This window comes from Nipponia nippon, unplaced genomic scaffold (assembly GCF_047370975.1).
Source record: "Nipponia nippon isolate SJK-2023a ecotype South Korea unplaced genomic scaffold, ASM4737097v1 scaffold_6, whole genome shotgun sequence".
Taxonomy (NCBI): Eukaryota; Metazoa; Chordata; class Aves; order Pelecaniformes; family Threskiornithidae; genus Nipponia; species Nipponia nippon.
In genome coordinates, this window is record NW_028262380.1 from 75,641,297 (window position 1) to 75,664,145 (window position 22,849).

General features: G+C 39.9%; 1 protein-coding gene across 1 annotated transcript in view; it reads right to left on the reverse strand.

Annotated features, from left to right (window-relative positions):
* Positions 1-3,009: 3,009 nt before the first annotated feature.
* FAT4 (FAT atypical cadherin 4) overlaps positions 3,010-22,849 on the reverse strand; it is a 147,477-nt gene continuing 127,637 nt past the window's right edge. Inside the window, exons 12-17 of the mRNA XM_087737872.1 lie at positions 19,530-19,615; positions 17,924-18,103; positions 16,991-17,115; positions 15,638-15,855; positions 10,658-10,919; positions 3,010-6,429 (exon numbers count right to left, since the gene is read on the reverse strand). Coding sequence (XP_087593998.1) covers positions 4,550-6,429; positions 10,658-10,919; positions 15,638-15,855; positions 16,991-17,115; positions 17,924-18,103; positions 19,530-19,615 — 2,751 coding nt within the window. The 3' untranslated portion in view covers positions 3,010-4,549. The remainder of the gene's footprint in view (positions 6,430-10,657; positions 10,920-15,637; positions 15,856-16,990; positions 17,116-17,923; positions 18,104-19,529; positions 19,616-22,849) is intronic.

A 22,849-nucleotide genomic window follows, 5' to 3' on the forward strand; every position in this document is an offset into this window, starting at 1 on the left:
AATGAAATTACAATGCATATTTAGAAGTATTCTAGATCATTACTACAAAGTATGCTTTTTGAATGATTCAACAATATCCATTTCTCATCCAGTATATGTTCTTTTATATGAATGCTTGTTTTTTTATTAATGTTTATTTCTTATTCCCTAATTTGCTGTTTTAGCTAATTGCACAAGATATGCAAGAACAAACACTAATTACTAAATCAGACTCTGGCTTTTAAAAGACTCAGGGGAAATAAACCAACAAACGGGAAGACGGGGACCTGTTTATTTTCCCTACTTGTCTGATGGGCTGCACAAAGAGTCACAGTATTTTAAGAGTATGCACAGAATTATACGGAACAGTGGCTTGGTTTTTTATTACTGGGGGAAAGAGGTTGCTAATCTGTTTTCCAATCATGGAGTCTTGCCAGGGAATTTGCAAGGTATTAATTGCCATATGGAAAGCATGTTTATGAATGTCTACATACATACGTTGCTATGTGTACACATCAACTTACGCATGTGTGCATAAAACCATCCTCCTTTGTAAAGAGAGTTTCTGTTTACATATTTTTTTTCAGGGTACACAACTGTTGCTGATCACACACACCTGAACTGTTCCCTCGTGTGTGCTGACTGTGGCAATGAAGGCGTTCGATGAGGGTGGAGGTCCTTGGGAAAAATATATAAAATTTTCACTCCATCATGGCCTTCTGTGTTCTGCTGCTGCTCCCTTGATCTCCTCTTTTACTCCTGGCTTTTCAGTCCAGCACATCTTTTCACACTGAAGTTTCTGATCTTCAGTGACTACTGCTTTATGATTTTCAGTTAATTTGCTGGCATCAGCTCAAGGTGCTCTTTGCACCCCTCATTGTCCATGGGGGAATGTTTTCACCAGAATGTGGGACTTTACAGTACTTTTTAATGTAGTGTGTCTTTCTATTAATTTTGTGGTTCTTAAATTGTATAACTTTGATGAAAAATATTGGAAGGTCTTGAATCAGAGAAATCTAGATTTCACTTATTTTAATAATTTATCCCCCCTTACCAGAAATTACAGTATTTCAAAACTCTGTTATGTTTTCCTTTTCATAGGTATACAAGAGAACGCCGAGTAAATCTGCCATATCCCTGTCCATTTTCATCCAATTAGTGAACAGGAGAAAACATCCCCATCTGAGATGGCAATGACAGTTCAGCTGTAGCCCTCTAGAAGAAGGTGGACAGTGGCACAGTTCCCTCCCTCATCCCCCGGGAAAGAAACAGGAGTCTATCTCTGCAAGCTACTAGCAGAAAGATAGGTAACTAAGTCAAATTGCTGACATGAGATGTGTTTGGCGGCTCCTGTGCACTGAAATGAGCAGTACAGACTGTTTCCCCTTCCACATATTTGTGACTTATAATATGTCCCAGATCTTGAAACAGGACCGTGCAGTTCCGATGATGAACCAGGGAAATTATGCAGCTCACTCCTCACGACTCTAATAACTTTGGATGATTGTTTCACATGATTCATTTGGAGCCCTTTTCTCATCCTCATCATGAAAGAATTAAAAAAAAAAAAAGGCAGAAATAGATCATACGTTTAAGTGTCAAAAACATCTCTATGCTTTTCAGAAACAGGGAAACAAGGAAATCAGTAAAATATACTTTTGTCTATCATAGAAAGTGTCAAAATTTAGAGGAATCCACTACAACTCAATAAACTGTAAACTGCATTAAAGTTATGACATAAATTTTGTCTAAGTCCACATTGCATATTATTTTCCTTTAACAAAACTTTTTGATAATCTCAGAATGCTTAACTAGCATAATGCAGTTCTCAATATGTTTGGTGTTACATTTAAAAGATTTCATTTGTTAAAGTTTTCATGTGTTATTAAAATCACTGCTTGGATGTGGTACAGTTTGTATTAAAGGATAATATTCAAACTAAACATACAGCTTTTTAACAGATGTTTAATTACAGCAACTTCTCAAACTCCAAAATCGTTTGTGGATTTCATGTTATTTCAGATGAAACTACTTACATACAAATGTGGGCTACTTTGGCCCATTATCTTTTCACTATTGGCGGGCAAGATGAAGTTGGCAGCATTTTTAGCCAAAGAGAGTTGGTTCCTCATTGCTGGTTCTGAGACAAGCGGACCAAACCACTCTAAAACAAATGAGTAACAGATAAAAAAACAAAAAAACCTCGAATTGTTACACTTTTTGTAAGTTCTTTAAACAAAATACCACTAATTCAAACTGTAACCTCAGAACTCACCTCTTGCCTGCAGTCAATTTTTTCACTCTTTGCATTCTCCAACAAGTTGTCTAAGTTTGATTTACCCTTATAAATATACAAGAATGAAGTTATTTATCGTTCAGTTGCTCCTGTATTAAAGCAAGCTGTTTTTCTCACACTCCTAACTATCTATGTACTGGAAAGCTTCAGCTTTGAGGAGAGGTGGAAGTCTTGGTTAACAAATGTAACATCAGTTGCTACTAATAAACCCCTCTGGACTAAAACACAGTTTTATTATGTTATTAGAAATCTGGAAGTAGATTTGGTACTTTTTGACATTCTCTTAGGCTCAAAAGCCTCACAATACCACCTCTTCTCCATCTTCCTGAGACAGGTGAAGCCTGCTGGTTTTGGATCATATCAAGGTCACTCCTGAAATACAAGAGGGATATGCTGAATGCTTCTCTCACCCTTGCTGAAATTCATCCCTTTGTAAGGGACAACCACACTCGACTCAGTGGGACTTCATGAAGTGCACTGGGCTTGGCTGCCCCTCTGCAGCGAGACCTATGGAATTTCCACAGTGATACTAGCGCTGCCTTCACTGTGAATGAACCTCGAATGCATAATTTTACATCATCACCTTGCTTCTTAAAGCCCATTTTCTGAACAAAAACCTGGTAAAAGTGAAGATCAAGGAGTAGAGATTAGAGAGAGAGAAAAGACGAAAGTTTTCCAATAACACACACTAAAGATTTTAAATAAATATTTTAATTCTATTATTGGCATTTACAGGTAGAAAGCATACAGTATGTTACAATTTTATCAAAATGTGAAAAATATGGATGTTACATAAGTAACAAATGTAAAAAAAGTATTTTTCTTACCTTCCCTGAAAGTAAGAAAACTATTCAGCATAGGAAAATATTGATATAAAAACACAGCTTAGGTAAAAAAAAAAAAAAATTGAAGTTTTTACACAGTACGATAGGTTCATCAGATCTGCATGAAGATGTAAGGACTTTGTGAGGTTCTACTTTACCTAAAACTTCAGGGAATTTGGGACAAACAGTAAGCTACATTAATGAATCTACAAGTAGTTTTCCCTCATATCCGCTCCAAAATGCTAGAGTGCAGTAATTTTCTATACAATAAATAATTCTTCAAAGTTTCCATCATAGAAAATCATATAATGCAGAAAATGCCACTCCAAGGTCACAAAGGCTAGGCAGTGCTTTAATAATAATTATGATAATACTTATTATAGTGCTTTATAATGTCTAAGCACTTCAGACAAGTTAACTAATTAGTCCCCACAACACCCCTGTGAGGTAGGCGAGTAAGCGTTATTCCTACCTTTCCATAGTACAGATGGGAAAATGAAATCAGGGCAGAAGCACAGACTGCAGCAGCAGCACAGCCAAAATGAGAGGCCAAGAGATGTGGAAATCGAGGGGTTTTTCCCTTGCTCCCCTTGATCATGCTGCTGCGAGCCACAGGCTACTGGGCTGGGCTGGCAAACACCAACTGCTTCCCTCCCACTGGAAGCACTGAGGGGGGCGGGCAGGGATCAGGGTTAAGCATCCCAAAATATTTCATAGAGATTCAGAAGCTCTCACACAACTTTGTCAAAAAAAACCCAAACCAAACCAAAACAAAAGATAAAAAAAAGGAAAAAAAACCCCAAACAAACAAATAAACAAGCTGAAAAGAAAAAAAAAAACAACTCCTAAAGTGCTGACTGGCTTGAGTTGCTTCTAGCACCTCTTGTATGGAATAAGACTTATAGCACTGTTGCCAGCAATTATTCAAGCTGATTTAATCACATCCATCATGTGAGCAACTGCAGGATATGGTAACTACGTTTTCTGAGACACCTTACTACTGTAATTCCTTCATTCACCATCCTTCTTCCATGCACTTCTTAAGGAAAATTAAATCCTCAATACTCTTGCATCGTAAAACATGTTAGTAGCTGGAGACAATATACACATCCTTCACAATTAAAAAAAAAATTAGTTCATTTTCAGAACAAAGCATTATTAATTTAAGAATCACAAACCAAACAATGGTAAATAGGGAACCCTTTTCAAAGGCTGCATGCCGAATATCTTGTTTTCAAATACAATGCATGCAGGAGAAATAAATTCATCCAAGCATAATTAAATTAAAAATGTTTTAAGTCTCTTTCAGCAGCATAATGGTTATTATTTTTAAAGTCTCCTCCAACCAAACTGGCCTGGGGTTCAAATGCTGACCTTCGCTTTTCTACAACCATATAATGGTTTGACCGGTCCCCATGGCTTTGCACTGCGGCAATACCAGGAGATAAACCTATACATACTGTTCTGCTTCCCCATCCTTGGAAACAGGCTTCGTTGTACCACCTTTGCTGTCTTCACTCGCTGCTGCTGCTGCTGCTGCTGTTTTTTCAGGAAGTGATGCCAAATCTTTGAAAACATCCACATAATGCCCAAAGCCCGGGCCCCAGTTCAAGAGGTTGTCCCAGTTGAAGTTTCCCGCTTGCTGCCCCAGCTTCACGGGCAGGGAGCTCTCCCCCACGCTGGCGGCGGTTGCCTGTGCCCCCACCGGCCCCCCCTCGCCTCGGCGGCCAGGGTACCGCCGGGGCTTCAGCCGGGCGCCGTAGTTGTCCTCGTCATCCGCATCGGACTCATTGACCTGGGATAACTTGGGCATCCTGGAGGTGTACGCTATGGGCTTATCCCTGTCGTACTCCATCTCCGAGCAGGTGAAGGACTCGTGGGAATCACTGTCGGACGAGGACTCAGGTGCGGGAATACCATCGGCTGGGTTCCTCGTCCGGGACAGAGGCCTTCTGCAGTCCTCCTCAGAAGAGGACCGGCCATGGTCTGCACTGCAGATGCTGGGGTTTCTGGGGCGAGGGGTGTTCAGTCTCTCCACCTCTTCGATGGACAGCCCCACCGGAGGAGCAGTCTCCAGAGGGATCTGCCCAATGGGCTGCTTCAGGCGGCTTCCCGGTCGGGAACCATGGCTCGCCATGGTCTGTGGACTCTTACTTCTCCTCCCTAGCCGAGTGGCATAGTTAAAAATGCCAGGCTGGCAGACATCGCTGTGCATCTCCAGTGGGCTCCCTTCCCTTATGGCGAGGTGCAGCTCCCTCGCCGGACTGTGCCTGTAGAAAGTTGATGATTTGGAGAAGGGTGCGGGGCTGTGCCGAGACAGGGGGTTGGGAGTAGGGCATGCCGAGTGGCTTAAAGACGTTGTCCTCAAGCCCTGCCCGTAGGCGGGCTGGTAGGTCAAGCTGCTGGCTCCCAGGGGCATAGGGGACTGCCGCGCAAAGCCCAGTGGGCTGTGCCTCTGGATGGAGAACTTGGGCGTGTGGCTCCGAAACTGCTTGTAGTGCTGGATGATGTCAGCGTCCGAGGGGGCGATGCTGCTGGCATTGTCGATGTCATAGTGCTCAATCTCGGGCTCGGGGGAAGCCAGCGGGGCGCTGGGGATCGTCTCTGTGGCGTGCGGGATGTCGGTTTCATCATAGATGAGATACGGGTTTTCTCTTTCAATGATATCAGGTTTTGGATTCCCTTCGGGCTGCTTCCTGACAGTCATGTCATCGCCATAGGGTGGGATGTTGTCAGGGTCATCAAACGCCACGTTCTCGCTCCCTTTTTTCTTCTTCTCCTTCGTTTTCTTCTCCTCTTTCGGGGCTTTCGACTTCTTTCCTCGGCACTGGTTGCAGAGGATGAGGCTGAGGACCAGCAGCGCCAGGACCGTCGCACAGCTGCCCACGATAGCCGGCACGGCCCAGAGAGGCAGGGACAGCTCAGCAGGGTGCGGGGACGGGAGACAGATATGGCCACCATTGATCCCCGCTCTACACTCGTGGCCAGGGGCGCACGAGACCCCCAGGCACGCCACCACCGCCTCACACGTCCGTCCTGCGTACGCCTCGGGGCAGCTGCAGGTGAAGCCGGAGTGCACCCCGGGCTCGCAGCTGCCCCCGTTTTGGCAGGGGCTGGAGGCACAGGCGCCCGGCGGGACGCACTGGTAGGCGTACCACTGGTTAATGCACATCAGCTCACCCCAGCAGGGACTACTGGCGCAGACGTTGGGGCCGCGGCAGCCGATCTTCACCGAGGGGTCTGTTTTGGAGAGAGTGGCGAGGCTGTGCTTGCCAGAGAAGGGAAGGCTCTCCCCGCCATACTTGATGTAGGAAATGCAGCCATCGAAGCCTAGGAGGAAAAACAACAGTCACATTGGGACACGAAGACTGAGTATGCACTGTCAACAGAGGCCAAAGATGCTCTGAGCATCAGTATCACGCTAAAGGGGAAATCTTTTGATCAGCAGATGACAAGATCTGCGGTGTGCCTCTTGCATTCTGAAGTGAAAGGGGAAACACAAATACAGAAGCAACAAAATGGAAAACCCAATGCTACATTGGAGGCAACAGCCTATTTCGTGATGTGGTTTTAAGCAGCGTGTGGGGTAAATCACGCTGTTAGTTACACACATGAAGCCTCCATATTTTCACAAGTGAATCTTATGCATACTGAGCTTACAGTTGCTTCCCCATATTTTTACCTTGCATTGTGATTAATGTACAAATATTTGTGATATTAACCATAATGGTGTAATATTTAAGTAACCATTTATTTTGCTAGAAAGATGACCCATTCACAGATGGTTCAGTATCTGACAATCTGCGCTGAATCATTTAGGCTCAGGTGTAAGGACTGTTTTGTTGCTTCTGTTAAATATTTCCTCTTACATTGTAATGGCTATTTTTTCCATAAACTTTTGATAATTTTTTTGGGTTCATATTAGATAGGAACTGAAATCTACTTTTAAGCAGAACAAGATTAAGTAAAGGCTGGTCATGCCTGGAGCTTCCGACATAACTTCTACACATGCACCTTTTAAAACTAATGATTTTCACATCTAAGCTGTGCATAGAAATGGAGACTAAAAATAAGAAAGTAATTAAGTAATTTCTCTGAAGATATATGCATGGCACTTATATAAATGATACCAAGATATCTTGGTTCTTTTAAGTCTGCCAAATAAGAATTCAGAAACAGACCATGGTTTTTAACATCAACACTAAGACTTCAAAGCAACGAAACTATTCTTAGATGAGTAAATAAAATGTACCAAAACCTGCAATTAAGATGCTGAAATTAACATCTGTTTTCTAGAAGGCCTGTAAGACATTTTGCACTCCCATTGCTTTCATTAAATCTGAAAAAAACAGGCAATTGTAAGCAGAAGCCTAAATATAATTTGAAATGTTGATCCGGCTTTTAAGAATTCTATAGGCTCTGCAGGAGAAGGAACTACTGTCTGATTAGGATGTATGTACCTCAAGTCTGGAGACTGCGAATAAAGTTCAAATTGAGGAAAAAACATAATATAAAATGAAATGAAAAAATGCATTTGGGGTAAAAACAGGTTGCTCACACATAGACTCAACTCTGCTGCTCACTGAACAGATTAGATCTGAGGTTTGCAATGCAGATGGATACTTTTGTGATTGTAGCAGTGCTTGTCTTACAGATAGACTCATTGAAGGAAGTTTGAAGGTTATATTCTCAGATCTTTATTATAATGTAGTTTCCCCTTGAAGCAAAATTATTTTGTCAAAATACTAAGCAATGAGTAAATGGTTGGATTTTGCTGAAACATTATATTTTCTAAAAACATATTGTTTGACCCTATTTTCAACTGATAGTCCCATTTCACTGAAGCTAAATGAAAGGCTCCATTGCTCAGTAAATAAGCCAAGAATCCAAATGGTTACCATAGGGAAACATCTATTCTAATAGTATTTAATGTCTTTAAAATTAATTTGAACAAACATTCCTTCAACGACTTCAATATACTTAAATGGTTTTGTTTCCTAATTTTCCCATATTTCTAAAACTTCTTATCATCCACACAGAGAAACCTGTGCACAGCTGGCTTGGCTGTGCTAGCAGAAAACATCAGCTTCCATTCCCCTTTGCTTGTGTGCTTTCCAGTTTCCCCTATTCCAAGCTGAGGTTGCCTATCGTGCTTCAGCTAAGCCTCCTGTCTTACTGTGTCCTAAAGTCTTGGCAATACTTTTATGTCTCTGAATCTTGAGTGGCCTTTCCCCAAATTTCCCATAGCTTGGTTGCAGTGCTACCCTCTCAGCAGTGATGCCGAGTTTCAGTGCTGTGAGAACCCAGGGAGATGGGATTAGCTCTGGCCTTTGTGCGGTGGTTGTACGTGAGGTTGCAGGAAAATCCAGCCTTTTGCCAGCCTAATAATTCTCTGTGTTCCTAAGACTTAATCCTTTCTGCAAGGGTTTTAGCATAGTGCAACCTTATGCTGACCTCTACTCAGAGCTGTGACAAAATGGTACGTAGAAATGCGTTTGTAAGTTATGCTCTCAGTGTCCACATGCACGGTTGCTGTAAGAAACACGTTTATCTCCTTAACTTCTGCTGGATTGTCCTCAGGATGCCGTGCGTGGTGCCAGGTTTACAAGAGGATATTATTCAGGACCAGATTTATCAGCTATTACCAATAAAAATAATCAACAAGGAGAAGCAAAGTGCCGCTACTCAGCTCTAAAGCATCACACTTGGGTGAAAGAATAAACAGGGGTAAATTTTCAGTGTCAGAGAAAGGTTCATTTCTGCAAACATATTGCTGGAATGGAAGAACAGCCACTATGCATGGTAACTTTGTGAATAATTGTGGAAATCTCTGTAAAAATGGGTAGCACAGAGATAAATGTTATGAATATTTACTCTGTCATGAAACAGCAAATATACTCAAGTTGTATGAGGTGACATTACAGATTTATAATCTTCAAAGTATGTTGTTTTAAAATTTGAACACTCTCTGATGTCAGAAATGAAATATGAGTGGGTATCAACATCAAATACGTTTCACTGAGAGATGCAAGTCATGTGGTGTAAAGGGACATGAAAGAGCCTTCTAAGTTTTGCAAGCATGCTATTTCTGTATTATTTCCATTCTGAGAGATGTATTTTCTGTCAGCATTACTTATATTTTCATTTTCTCCTGTTTTTACATTCCCAAATAAAGAGGAAATTGAGGATTTAGGTTCAGGTGGGAGCCCATGCAAAACGGACGATTATCCTGCTGCATGCTTGGTGGTCCCTTGCAGCAGTGATGTGATAAACAGCAATCGAGATTTTGTCAGGTCTACCCGGATTTTAAAATGTTATTGGATATACCAGCTTCACAGCCCCTGGAATTGTCCCCCACATATATTTGTCTGCCTTTAACAGTACTGCAGATATTTTTGACTTTCTGAGTTCATGCAGAGTTTTATACCTCCCCCTTGTAAATCTTTGGTATGTTGTACACAATGTAATTCAATATTAAAATAAAATAAAATCATATGAATAAGAGATTTTGGATTGTGTATTCCTAATGGAAGCCAGACAATCCTAATTTGTCTGCCGCAGCATCAGGCAGTGGTGAGATTTTAGCATCCTCAATTTTCTTTGTTCCAGCTTTCCTAAAAGCCTCTGACTTTTCCATGCATACCCTGCTCATAAAACATACATGGAAAAATGGTAAAGGTAAGCATAGCATTCATATGATCTCATACCGCATTTCATACAAATTCACAATTGAAGTGAATTTGCTCCACTCAAAGATCCTTTATCTGGTCACAATTCTTGAAGTCAGGAAGATTTTTCAATATAAAAACTGTGAAACCTATGCCTGCGCTGTCTGGAGTATCTCACAGTTTGTAGCTAAAAATCACTTCCATTTTTACTTATCACTGGGGGAATGATATCAAATATATGTTGTCTCCTTCTTTTGCCAGGGTCTAAGACAGTTGCTTTAACTCTTAAGGGAGATTGATTTACTTGTTAACAGCTAGATTTCGGTTCCTAGAGGGTGGTTCCTTATTGTCCTTGGTTTCTGTTGCTCAGAAATAAATCCTATTCTTCGTTTGACAGCAGGATAAAGCAGGAGGAAGTTGCAGTTTCAGAAAATATTTTAATCATATTAAAAACAGGCTAAATCCTGCAGTACTTACCAAACCCCTACAGAGACAAAGTTCTCATTTAGCATTTTTGCCCAAGTAAAAGATTTGCCTTGATTTTCCAGATTCTGACCCAGGTGAAGAATAGATCCTTTCTTCTCCATTAGCATAACAAAATTAATAACAACTGATTTACTGACAAGCAAGGAAACCCACCCCCTGCCTCCAAAAAGCCCTGCAGATGGAGTGCCTGCTTTGGAAACATCAAGGCTGCAACGTGTATTGAAGGAATAAAGTCTGCAATGCTTACTCATTCAATTTGCAGTTTTCTCTGGCAAACTACAGAAGTATATTAGTTACTAATAAAGAATGACAGTATATTCTGCAACCTTTAAGCAAATAGAGATCCTTTTTCTGCTCAAATCTACTTACATGCACTGTATTAAAAAAAAAATAATAAAAATTACCTGCAACTGTGCCCTTGAAAGGTTGGCTTGATGGGATTCCTCCCAAAGAAACTGTAAGAACGTTTAGTCCACCGAAGTCTTGCGTGGCATGGAGAATATCTCGGCTATAAGTCTTGTCAACCGACAGGATAGTAGCAGACCCGTTCTTCTCAATGAGTACCAAATGCCACTGACCATCCGCAGCATACACTTCTGGGATATTTCTTTCCACTTTCCCAGCAATTCCAGCATCGGATACGTAATGCACTTTCCCACCTTTTATCTGATTAGAAAACAGCAAAATGCATAATTTTAAAATGATACACACATAACCACTCCTATACACACATAACCAATGTAATGCCTATTCAGTACAGCTACAGTAACATATGGCTTTGGTTGTAATAGGAAGCCTGTGTGTATTATTCCCCAAATAATTTTTTTGTACTAAAAATGCATTAATTATTTAGTACTAAGAATTTGGCTGCAGTTAAATACATCCTTCCATCTCTAGAAAACTTAGAGCTGCCATCCACTCATTCCCTGGCTAATTTCAAAAGAGAAAAACCTATTGAGAGGCCAGCAATAGGGCATGCACATGACAAAATATTTTAAGCAATAAAAGAATAATTCTTTCTCCTTCTTCAATGCAAGTGTGGAAAATGCTTTGCAGAGTAAACAGATGCTGTCCTTGCCCAAAATACTTGCATCTACTTTTCATTATGACACAGTAGGAATCTATACGGCATGGCAGGACTTAAACAAGATTCCCATTTCCTATCTGGTTTTGCTGCTAATTTGCATTTTGCAGAAAAACACTTGTGTTTTAGAAACCTTTCTGAAGAGTTGCAAAGTGTATTATTCTGTGTGAATTTTCAAAAAGCTGCTTACTTGAGCAAACTGCTCTTAAACTTGTGAGCTGCTAGGAAAAAAAAAGGTACTATTAAATTCCATGAAAAATTTTTTGGCTTTTCCTCTAGGAATGACGCCTCACAATTCTACTGAATCATGAGATGCAGGATTTCAAACCTCTTATTAGCTCAATATTAAACGATCCCAAAATGAGATCAGTGCAAATTCTGCATTTAAGGTATAGCAGTTTAAAAAAAAAAAAACAAAAAAACCCCACAACATCCAAACCTGCCAGCTTCTCAAATATTGCATAGGAGTTGGGTACATCAGTTGACCTCCTAAGGGTGTACAGACTTGTGCACAGCTCATATAGGCTGGCTCTGCAACTTGTTGCAAGTTTCCTTCCATACTCTGCACGTTTGGTCGTACACGTTAAATAAGATGACTATTTTCCCTCCCGTGCTCCTCGCTGCAGCTCGGTCGGTGCGTGATCTGTAACACGAGCGTGCAGAACGTGCACACGCATAGGCCTGGAAAGGTTGAAGCCCCAGGTTTGCTGAAAGCTCTCTAAGCCTCGCATGCTTTGTTCCAGGAAAAATAATGTTCACCTGGGAAGAACTGTGAGGTGACACACCGGCTACAAGAATGCTGCTCTCGTTTCCAGAAACTGTTAAATGCTCTGGATTTGCTTCTTTAGTGATGCAAGCTGAGGACTTTGTTCATACAGATCAGCTTTATTATGGCTGTAAGACCACGGTCATGTCTTGGCAGCAGCCTGAACTAAATGTATCTAGCACATATTCCGTTTGGACCAAGAAATACAATGGTTAATATGTGCACGCACTTCATTTATAAATGCAATAATTTGGACTATTTGACAATGTATTGTTTGAGGGACTCTTTGATAAAGCTGCCCCTCAGAGATACGATGCTTTTGTTACTGGCAAACACTATCACACAGCACAAAGAAAATCCCACATTTGGAAATGCAGTCACACAGACTATTGTAACATACTAAACAACATTTGCCACAATCAAAAGTATTTAGAAAAAGATTAACTGGGCAGAATATATACGTATATTTATGTCTGTAACCTGTAACTGTTTTGTTAGTCTTATTTTGTCTTTTATGCTCCATGTAAATACTAGCTTGTATTTTGGTCTTTTTGTAAGCAAGAAGAAAGATACCATATCAGACAATATCCTCTAAGCTTATGGGAAGACTAAGCACAGAATCGTAACTTCTAATTCCACATTAGAGAAGAATTGTAGAATTATTTACCTGTCAGCAGCTGATATTTTCCAAACTGATTTATGACATTCTAGCTCTATTTCTGTTTCTCTAAAATTGCATGTGACTAATGCTAACAGACTCAAATGAAATACTAGTGGCATTTGGAAAATAAAATTTCCAGAGACAAGACTGGTCCATGACTTCTTCAACCAGGAAAAAATAAGGAATGTTTGTCTCGAGTCCTTGAAGCACAACACATTTCTAAATTTGAAACAAATGCTGATGCTGACAATATTGAGTAACACCCATTTCTGGGTTTTATTTAAATGGCAGAGCAACTGACAAGTAGAATATAATTAAAAGAATGAACCACCAAAGCAAACATATTCCTAGCTACAAGGATGATTCAACTTTACTAATATTCTGAGTTTCCTTTACTGAGCAAATTGCTTCTTATTTGTCTTAAATCTGAGCACTAGCCTTTACAGATTTATGACCCACTGGATATCATTTCAATGAGTTATGTTCTGATTTATTCCTGCAACTCAATATGTGCATAGAATCACAGAATGGTTTGGGTGGGAAGGGACCTTTAAAGATATCTAGTCCACCCCCCACCGCCATAGGCGGGGTCATCTTTCAGTAGGATCAGGTTGCTCCAAGCCCCGTCCAACCTGACTTTGAACACTTCCAATGATGGGGCATCCACAACTTCTCTGGGCAACCTGTTCCAGTGTCTCACCACCCTAATGTATGCATATGTTAGGTCATCCAGGTAACATGTAATCCACATTCTCTACCTGTAAAATTCATAGATCTTAGAGCTACAGTCATGCTAATTTAATCTGATTTCAGATGAGATTTTCAGCTAAAATAAGGCAGACAATTTCACCTTTAACTTGCTGTATTTATCCCATTACTTCTAATTGAATTAGTTGCAATGGGTATTATTTGTAGGAAAACCAGCTGTGACAGAGTTTTACTAATAAGGAATCCCCTACCCTCTTCCTTGTTGTGTGTTTCTGGGGAGGCATTTTGATCTGATTTTGACCATTGTTTAATTTAACCTGCTAGTTTTTGTATCTTTCCTGGATTAAGGATCCCTTTATACCATAAAGACCTCTTTTGGATTCTTTGGGGGGAGTTTACATCCATCATTCAGTGAATTAGCTGCTCACAATCTCAGTGGGTCTGATTTATTACCATTTCTCTAATTTTACCCCAATCCTATCTGCACCAAAACCAGTTAACTACAAGAGGAAAAATGTGGAGGCATGGAAATAGCTACAGGACTTGTAGCTTTTCCCTAGCACAGTTTAATATTAAAAAACACATGCCAGGTTTTCTCTGAATGCTTACACTTTCGATAACAAGCATATTAAAAGAATCAAAAACCAAGTTATAAAATTGTCTGTTCTGAAGACTGACAAGAGAGTTGTAAACAGAAGTCCCTAAAGCTCATCTTCTGCGCCGGGCGTGGACTGAGATGCCAGGGAGACCTACGCGCGCGTTGGCTTCACTGACATCTTGGGCCACCGCCGAGGGAAGTGCTCGTCGTGATACCTACTCCGGGTATGAGCAGTGGCGCAGAAGCCATACTGTACTAACTACAGTTAAATTACTACAGTTTTATTAACTAGCATCATTGGGGAACTTTTCGGCAATAATTGGTACAGTGATGTTACCTCTCCTTCCTCAAACTGCTGCATCTGTTACTAGGCAAACCTCCACTCTTTGCCCTTGCACAGCTGGGTCTGGGACTTGACACCCTCTGCTTGCTTGTATAACTTCACCAATATTAACAATAATAAAAGTGTTTGCATAAACACACCACTAGTGCATTCAAGCCAGGAAAGGCAACTCTCCTTTTTTTTTAATAATGCTTGTAGAGCTGACCTAGCAAATTCTACTAGGGGAAAAAAGGTAGTATTTGTTTTTTTCTCTCCAGAACTCAAAATAATGAGATCTTATCTGCTAATATGACGGACGCAGAAACTTCCTATCAAATGATGTGGTAAAAGCTTACACCAGGGAAGTAGTGCAGACTTGCTTCTTAAACGCAGCCGGTGTGTCAGGAAAGCTCTGTACCTCTGACCAGGCAGGTGGAGAATATCCATGGGGCTGAAGCTTAGAAAGTGTGAATTTCTGTATGAGTTTCTTTAAAAGTCAGGGAAAAAACTTGGAAAGCTTTACAGCAGTCAAGGAAACTTGGAGCTTACACCAACCCAATAAAGGGGCTTGCCAACATCACTGCTGTACTCATTTAGAGTTATGAGTAAATGGACTGAGTCATAGCCAGGAACTGAACCACCACTTTCTCTTGAGAAAGGTAACTTCTGCAGCAATAAAGTCTTGGGGAAAAAAAACAAAACTGTGTGGCATTTGAAGCATTAATTCAGCTACGTATCTCAAAATAATTTGATATTGACATTTGTCTATGGGCAACCTCATGAATTCAAGTTATCCGTCACTTCCTAGTTTGATAAGCATGAGCCACGCTAGTAGGAATTAATGAAAACTTTTTGGCAATTGTTTACTAGCTTAAGGAGGGTCTGGGTTCGAGGCCCGAAAAATCAGAAGATAAAAGGCCAATAATGAAATGATCTGTTCTGTAGAGTGTAACTTAATGATGATAACAAATATGGCAATGAGTACTGTTCCTGTGGCCTTAAAACAGTCACTATTTGGAGTCTAGACAAAACTGATTAGATACAAAACCATCAAGATCTTCTGATACCTTGGCAAATAGTAAGGGAATTGTTGAGAAGATGAATGATGCTGGAGCAGTGCCTAGCCTCAGTTAAAGACCTAATATTTTATAAAGGAAACAGCAAGAGTAATGGAAAAATGTGATCTTGATCACCATGCATAAGGCAGTCCAATCAAATCAAACTCAGCATTAGCTGTAATCTTACCTTCACAGTAGTGAAGTTGCTGCTTTCCTGGACGTGAACTAAAATGCCGTTCTCGCTTCTTGTCCTGAACTTCACTTCCAAGCGGTCTGCGTTCGGGGGTCCTGGGCCGGCGCGTCGAGTGCCGTGTCTCATCATGTGTTCACGCTTCTTGTTTGGGCTCATGTGGTAGTCAAGTCGTCCTTTGCCTTCTAGCGATAAGGCAGTGTCGGCAGTAATATCTGGGACAAGGACAGGGAAGTCCTGAGTATGCAGCTCGTTACAGCTATAGTGACCATCTGCCCAATAATGACCATTTTCTTTCAGAGCAGAGATCAAGTTCAGAGCAGGTCAGGGGGGAGAGCAGGAGTGAATGGCAATTTCAGCCCCTCTATTCTTTGGCTTCAACCAGAATATGTGTTTGAGAGTGGGAGTGTGCTAGTAATTTACTGCTGCTATCAGTCAATAGTAAATTAAAACTCGCTAGGGAACAAGTGAGGGAGTAGGGAAAAAAATTTGGCTCTCAGAACTGTAATTCCTTCCCAGGGATGTTACTGTTTCCATTACTGCAAGCAGGGTTTCATGATATATTGAACTCTAAGCTCTTCAGGGCAGAGATAATGACTTTCTATTTGTTATGGCATTAAAAAAAGAATAAAAAATGGCAGAGCATTGACTACCAAATGCTGTTAAAATTACGGCTAAATTCTTTTGTAAACCGGTGCAATAAAAGCATATAAATCAGCTAAACAATAATGGGACATGTAAGAAAACAAAGCCCAGTCATTATACTACAACTACATGAAAATAAATCACTTTGCTCTCCTAGACAATCCCATATTGATTTACAGAGCTATCCATATGTGAGTTAATAACTCCAGAGTGTAAAATGGCTTGCTTTTATTTTCATTTACCATATTTTCTTGCATATAATCTTACGGTCATTTGATAAAAAGACCTACAGTTCGGAGAAGCCATAAACACGTGCACACAATGTTTACGTGAAGGGAAGGATTTTCCCTTACCCTCTTACCTCCCCACAGCAGACAAATCCCTCCTTTGGGATAGCTTTATTTTAGTTACTGATTATACATTATTGGGAAGCAGTAGTTTTAAATGAGTGCAAGTTACCTGAAATGTGATATACAAACCAGAATACATAATATATGTAACTTTTACTATTTTTAGCTCATGAAAGGACAACAGTCCATTGTGGACTTTTCCTTCAAAATTATTTAAGAGGCAAGCATGCTGCTTGTTTTCATTATTTTATAAAATTCATTATCCCACGCCCCTGAAAAGAAACTTTTAATGGCATTTGGTCAAACCATAGTTAGGTGTACATTAAAGAGAAAATCAGTAAAACCTTCTCCATACATTTTTCACAGTGCTTTCCTGTCAGTCCATCTTTGCAGTGACACTGCTGCCACGACCAGTGATCAACACAGGTGCCACCATGTTGGCAGGGGCTGGTCGTGCAAGCACCTTCTAGTCTGGGGCATCTGAAACAAATCAGAAAAGTAGATGCTGAAGAACATACGCACAAATAAGCAGAGAAAATGTGCTGGGAAGCATCCTATCCCCCAGAAATGCAAAAATGGAGAGGCTCGTCTCCATACACAGCTCATGTTTCTAAACAGATCCCAATTTTCAACATCAAGTTGTAACAGTCTTACGAAAGAGAAGAAGAAACTCTTTTAGCCACTTTTTATGCTGACCTCCAGAGACTTCTTATCACAATGAACAGCACAAACTTGGGGGGCTGAAAGAGGAAGGGTGAGCTAGCAAATTTGGACGTAAGACTGACATAATTGCTACAACTCTGACTTCAAACACTGAGATGGAAAAAACAGTAGAATCAGACAGTCCATCATTTCTGAAAGACCACTCGGAGGATATGAGGGAAATTCAGTGATATTTGAGAGGCAAAGTGATGGAACAGACATTGTGGATTAAAAAGAAATAAGAGGGAGTATAGGTTTAGTGAACCGTATGAGTACAGTCAAACCCAGGGGAATTTATAAAGAAACCCAGTAACAGGGCTACTCTCTTTCAGCCTGCAAAGCAACATTAATAATAATTGGCAGTAGAAATGTAATGATGTTGCTTTTTTGAAGCCTCTGTAATCTTTTGTGAACCTTTCATCCAAATTCACTTTCTTGTTCATTTTTTCACACTTTACAATAAATTCTGCAGTCATTTTTTTACAAGAAATATTTGAAGGTGTCTCAATGGAATAGCATCTGAGTTTCATGACAGCTTCCCTTATTGTAAATGAGGTCCATTCGATACCATATATAGCAGACATACTGATCTAAGATTCCTTGAGCTGCCAAAGCCTGGCTGGGCTCCAGAGGACGTCCGTTGACTGCAAACTCCATTATACAGCCCACAAAATCATGGCTTTCCACCTGTCCTCTCCTTTGAAGGATGGGCTCTACAGACCTGATGCCACCAACAGTAACTCGATTTGGTTGTACATCAAGAGTCCTATAAAAGAGTCAGAAAAAAAAATTATCAGTATCAGACATTAAGACAGCAATGACAACATAGGAACTGTAACCATCGGCTACGATCTGCGGCTAAAATTCCACTTCCAAAATTCGTATTTTACATTTAGAAGCGGAGACAGAGGGATCAGTAGTGCTTGAACTAACAGTTATAATGGGTATGACTAAATTCACACTCAGTTATTGCATGTCAAAATTTCTATTCACTTGACTGAGCAGCATCCTTGAAATCATAATGGATAAGGTTTTTTACTCAATTATCCTTTAAATTGTAGATGATATTTAAATAGCTGGAAGATGGATTCATTATTTTACAAAGATATAACACCTTTGCTAGTGGGGAAACCACGTGTAACAGAAAATATGTTTGTGATTATTTTAAGAAATTAGCCAAAGTGATTGGGATTAAAGTTATTGTTATCTCCAAAGCAGACCTAAAGATGCAACAGAAAGGCTTCCGAGTTAGTTACAGTAAACACAAGAAATAGGGTTCGTTCTCTGTACTGGCCAATGTTTAAGAAATGAAAACTGTAAAAGACGACATCTGGAAATTACTGAAAACAATGTCAAAATAATTACTCTTAATATTTTTTTTAAAAGAAAGCAATAATTAGGTGATGTTATTTCTTATGCCTTTATAAGAAATGAGAGGTGCAGTTTAAATAAATAAAAACCCCAAATCAAAGCCCCAAACTGAACACTGAAGTGAAATATAGGTCCTACTAGAGTAATAGCATTTTGAGTCTGAGCCTGGTTTTGGCAAGATAGATACCATTCAAAATGTAAAAGTGGAGAAGGCTTTGCTAAAGATTTGTAGCACTAAATATTGTAGAACTTCAAAGTGTCAAAGAGTAGCGCTGTGTATTTAAAAGCCACTTGATCATAACAAATACATTTGTGTTTTACTAAGATTTACAAGTTGTCAGGAATTATGAGCATCTGATACTCTGATTTGTTAACTCTTTCTAGATTATGATGTGAAATCTCATAGCATTAGGCAACAAGTCTTATCCCCGTTTACACCACAGTGCAGACTACCCACGGCCATCCATTTCTTGTGTGCCACCAGAGCCTGAGGACAGCGGCGGAGTTGAGAATTGGGAGTTTCTGAATAAACTCCTTGTCATGAATAAACTCCATGCAGAAATGTAGCCTGAGTTAGCAAGTAGCAGTACATGTAGAAAATTTAATTTGCTTTTGCAAAGATGGGAGAAAATGACACTTTGGAGCCTTGCTTTTGCATGTTTCTGAAGGAGTCCAGCTGAGGTATCTATCCCTTGCTTGAGGCTGGGCTAAGGGCATGTAATCATTACTCCAAATTTCTCTGATATTAGAGGGTGATTTCTTTTTCATTTTACTTTTCATTTTACTCCAAAAGAACCCCCACAAAATGAAGAATTATTTACCAGTCAGTAGAAACAGCAACATTGCTAACAGTGCAGTAGCCTGGCTCCTGATCCTCAGAGCAGGAATCCACTGTCAGTGATGCTGCCTGCAAAAGCCACACACACAAATATGCTGAATATTACAAGGTTCTAGTCCCCAACCACATTAAATATTTATGATTAAATATATTATATCAAGGACTTGGCTAAAATGGAGCACTTGTATATGACTACGTCACTCGGGATCGCAGGGTGCTTCAGAGCCACTGATCAACTACATTCTGCATCAACATAGTGAATACCAAGACGTGGATACTAACAGAGAGTAAGCTAATTGGCTGCTTCATACAGAGAATCAGTTAACCACAGAGTTTTCAGATTTGCGTAGGGTTTCTTTCACATTTGTTTGCTTTCCTCCTCGAAACTGCAGTTATTTTGGCTCCTACTCTTGCTCCTATTTTGTATCCTACTCTTGATCTGAACAGAGAGCTACTCCCTCCAAACACAAAAGACATTCCTTCAGGGGCTTGACCGTGACATTAAACATATTGCTTAAACTTGATAAAAAGCACTTAACAAAAGCTGGGAGTACAACACTGAGATTACTAGTTAAAAATAATAACCAACCACTCAATAATACTCAAAAAGTAACCAAGTGGACCTGATTACGGTAACCCTTAGGCTGATATGTCATGAGGGATGTTTGCCCCATGTTGATAATGGTGAAACGTGGATACCTACAGTGGGACCAAGCTGACATTCAGAGAAGTATCAGGCATCACCAACATTTAGAGCAGTCTTCCTCTTTATTATTATTTCCAGGCCATCAAGCCCCAGACAATGAGGTTGCCTCATTACCCATTTCAGTCATTTACACTAAAGTGAATCATGGCACTGTTATTTGTAATCTCTAAAAGTCTAACCAAAGCTTTCACTAAAATCATGAAATAATTCCTACTGATTTAAAAAGGAGTTTTTATTTTATTCCTCATTTAGCAAAGAATTTTCCCCACAGCGATTTATTAATAACAGATGCGCTGCAAAAAACCCCTGAAGGTTAGTTATTCCCTAAAACAAATTTTCAGAAAAATAAACATAATCTCCAAATTGTACATACCAGCTTCTCATGTTTCAACTAGATGTGTGGTGCAGTTTTACAGCAAATTTAAATCAAATGTCACTTTTAAGAATGCCTCGGTTTATATTTTGATTTAGATTACTCTACAGGAGCTGAGCAAACAGCAATAGCCATCAGTACGTCATTACTCTGCAATGGCTTTTTTTCCTGCCTGCAACTAAGTTCACTAACAATGTCCTGTTGAAATCCCCATGGATTGTCCATGCTATTTCCAAATACATACTGTGAGCTGACGCATTGTATTGACCAAATGAATTCATAGCTCTTAGCCCTAAATCACGCCCTACAGTATGCCTAAATTGTTCAATTGCTATTTTTAATGAAAGCTTATCTTGAATTTCTTTCCATACATAATGAGCAAACTGCTTCTCCCGAGAAACATCAGTCTGCAGTTCCAAAGCAGGTTATATGCCCTGTATAAATGCAACGATTCATAGAAAGAATAATAAGCTGGCTGGTCTGTATGCCATCACATGCATACATATTTTCCTTCTGAATATCAACAACAAAAAATGAAACGAGTTTTTTGTTCTTAGCTCAATCAGTGTAATCTCCCTAACTTACATCGCTATGCGCTGTGAAAGCCAAGCTACAACCCCAGCTGAAGGGCTAGATATTTGAGAATATATTTTACTTGGACCAGAGTTCATACAATTTGTTTTCTAATGTTAGTCAAATGTTCCTGCTTCTTACTTAAGCATTACTCTACGGTTACCTTGCCGCATTCTGAGACTTTCTATCCTGTCACTCTGCAATAGCTCAGGACTGACAACTTAATGATTTTACCAGTTTCCGATAAAATCCCACTGTGCTGTAGGAAATGACAGATTTGGAATCCTGAAGGGGGGCTATTTTATACAGTTTTGGACACCTGGGAGACATTTTTCCTGCAGCAGAAATATCTAAGACAAAGGCGATTCTTTTCACATAACTGTGTTTGTAAACAGCTGACATTACTGAGAAGGTTTAAACGTTAAAAAAAAAAAAAAAAATCACACAGAGGTATAGGTTGTCTTAAATGTTTGCTTTCAGCCTGAAGCATTCATAACTCAAATTTTCTGTAAATACTCCTTTTTATGTTATCTCCTCTTCTATAGTCTAGCCCTCTGGCATATCTACAAGTAAAACATTTTCCTGTTCTATGTTTTTCTTAAGTGTATTTCATTTATTTGTTGCAATTTTTAATGTGTGCTCCTACACTTAGCCACTTGAATCTTACTGACAGAAATATCACACTAATTTAGTTGCTAAAATGAGAACCTGGTGCCTTTCAAGATTTACGTGCACCTTTGGGCTTTACCATTTGGAAGCTGCAATGCAAATTATGAGGTATCTGATATTAACGCACGTTAAAACAAAGTCATTACTCAACATTACAATTATCTTTCATCTTATTTGGGTATATAACTTGTACAAACACACACAAACTGGATTTGCAAATTCAGCTGAAGACTAAACCATCCCCCCTTCAATAAACGGAGGAATCCAGTCTTGTACTATGCAACTGAAATGCAGTTTCAGGCTCAAGACTCTCTAAGAGAGAAGAAAAAAAAGCACCATTTAGGAAGGTGAGGAGATAACCCTGGTCCGACAAAGAACCCCAGACCACAAGTAACACATCCCTCTGCTGCTCTAGGGACATTTATGCCTATGGACATCTCACCCCGGAACTGAAGCTCTTCAGCAGGGTGCTCCAAACAGACCAGCTTAAAAATATAAGGGGGCTGTATGTCAGCAGCACTGCCTTCTGCAGCAGTTCGTGACGGGAAATCTCTACAACGACTCAGGGGGAGCCACACTGGGTAAAACAGTTTATTCTTTTATTCCCTACATCACTTCTGGCTTGAAATATATAAAACAAAATGTGGAGCCCCAACCATATATTATTCTTATATGACTTTAATTTCAAACATGGGAAGAATATGGGATTCCACGTATGCTGGCCATTTCTGTCTGAGAAGGGAGCTGTTGGGCAATAGTTACTGATTATGGATGGCAAATAGATTTGGTTTCATTTCTAACTCAAACACTGTGGAGTCGAAAAGCTTGGCTTGAACTCAAAGAGCATTTGGTTTGTGTTCTGCTTTGGAAATATTATTAAAAAATGAGAGAAGAGGAATAGAAAACAGTTACTGGAAAAAAAATGAAGGCAGGAGAGGGGTCAGAGTACCAGGCATATGGCAATCAGTTGTCCCAGTCCAGT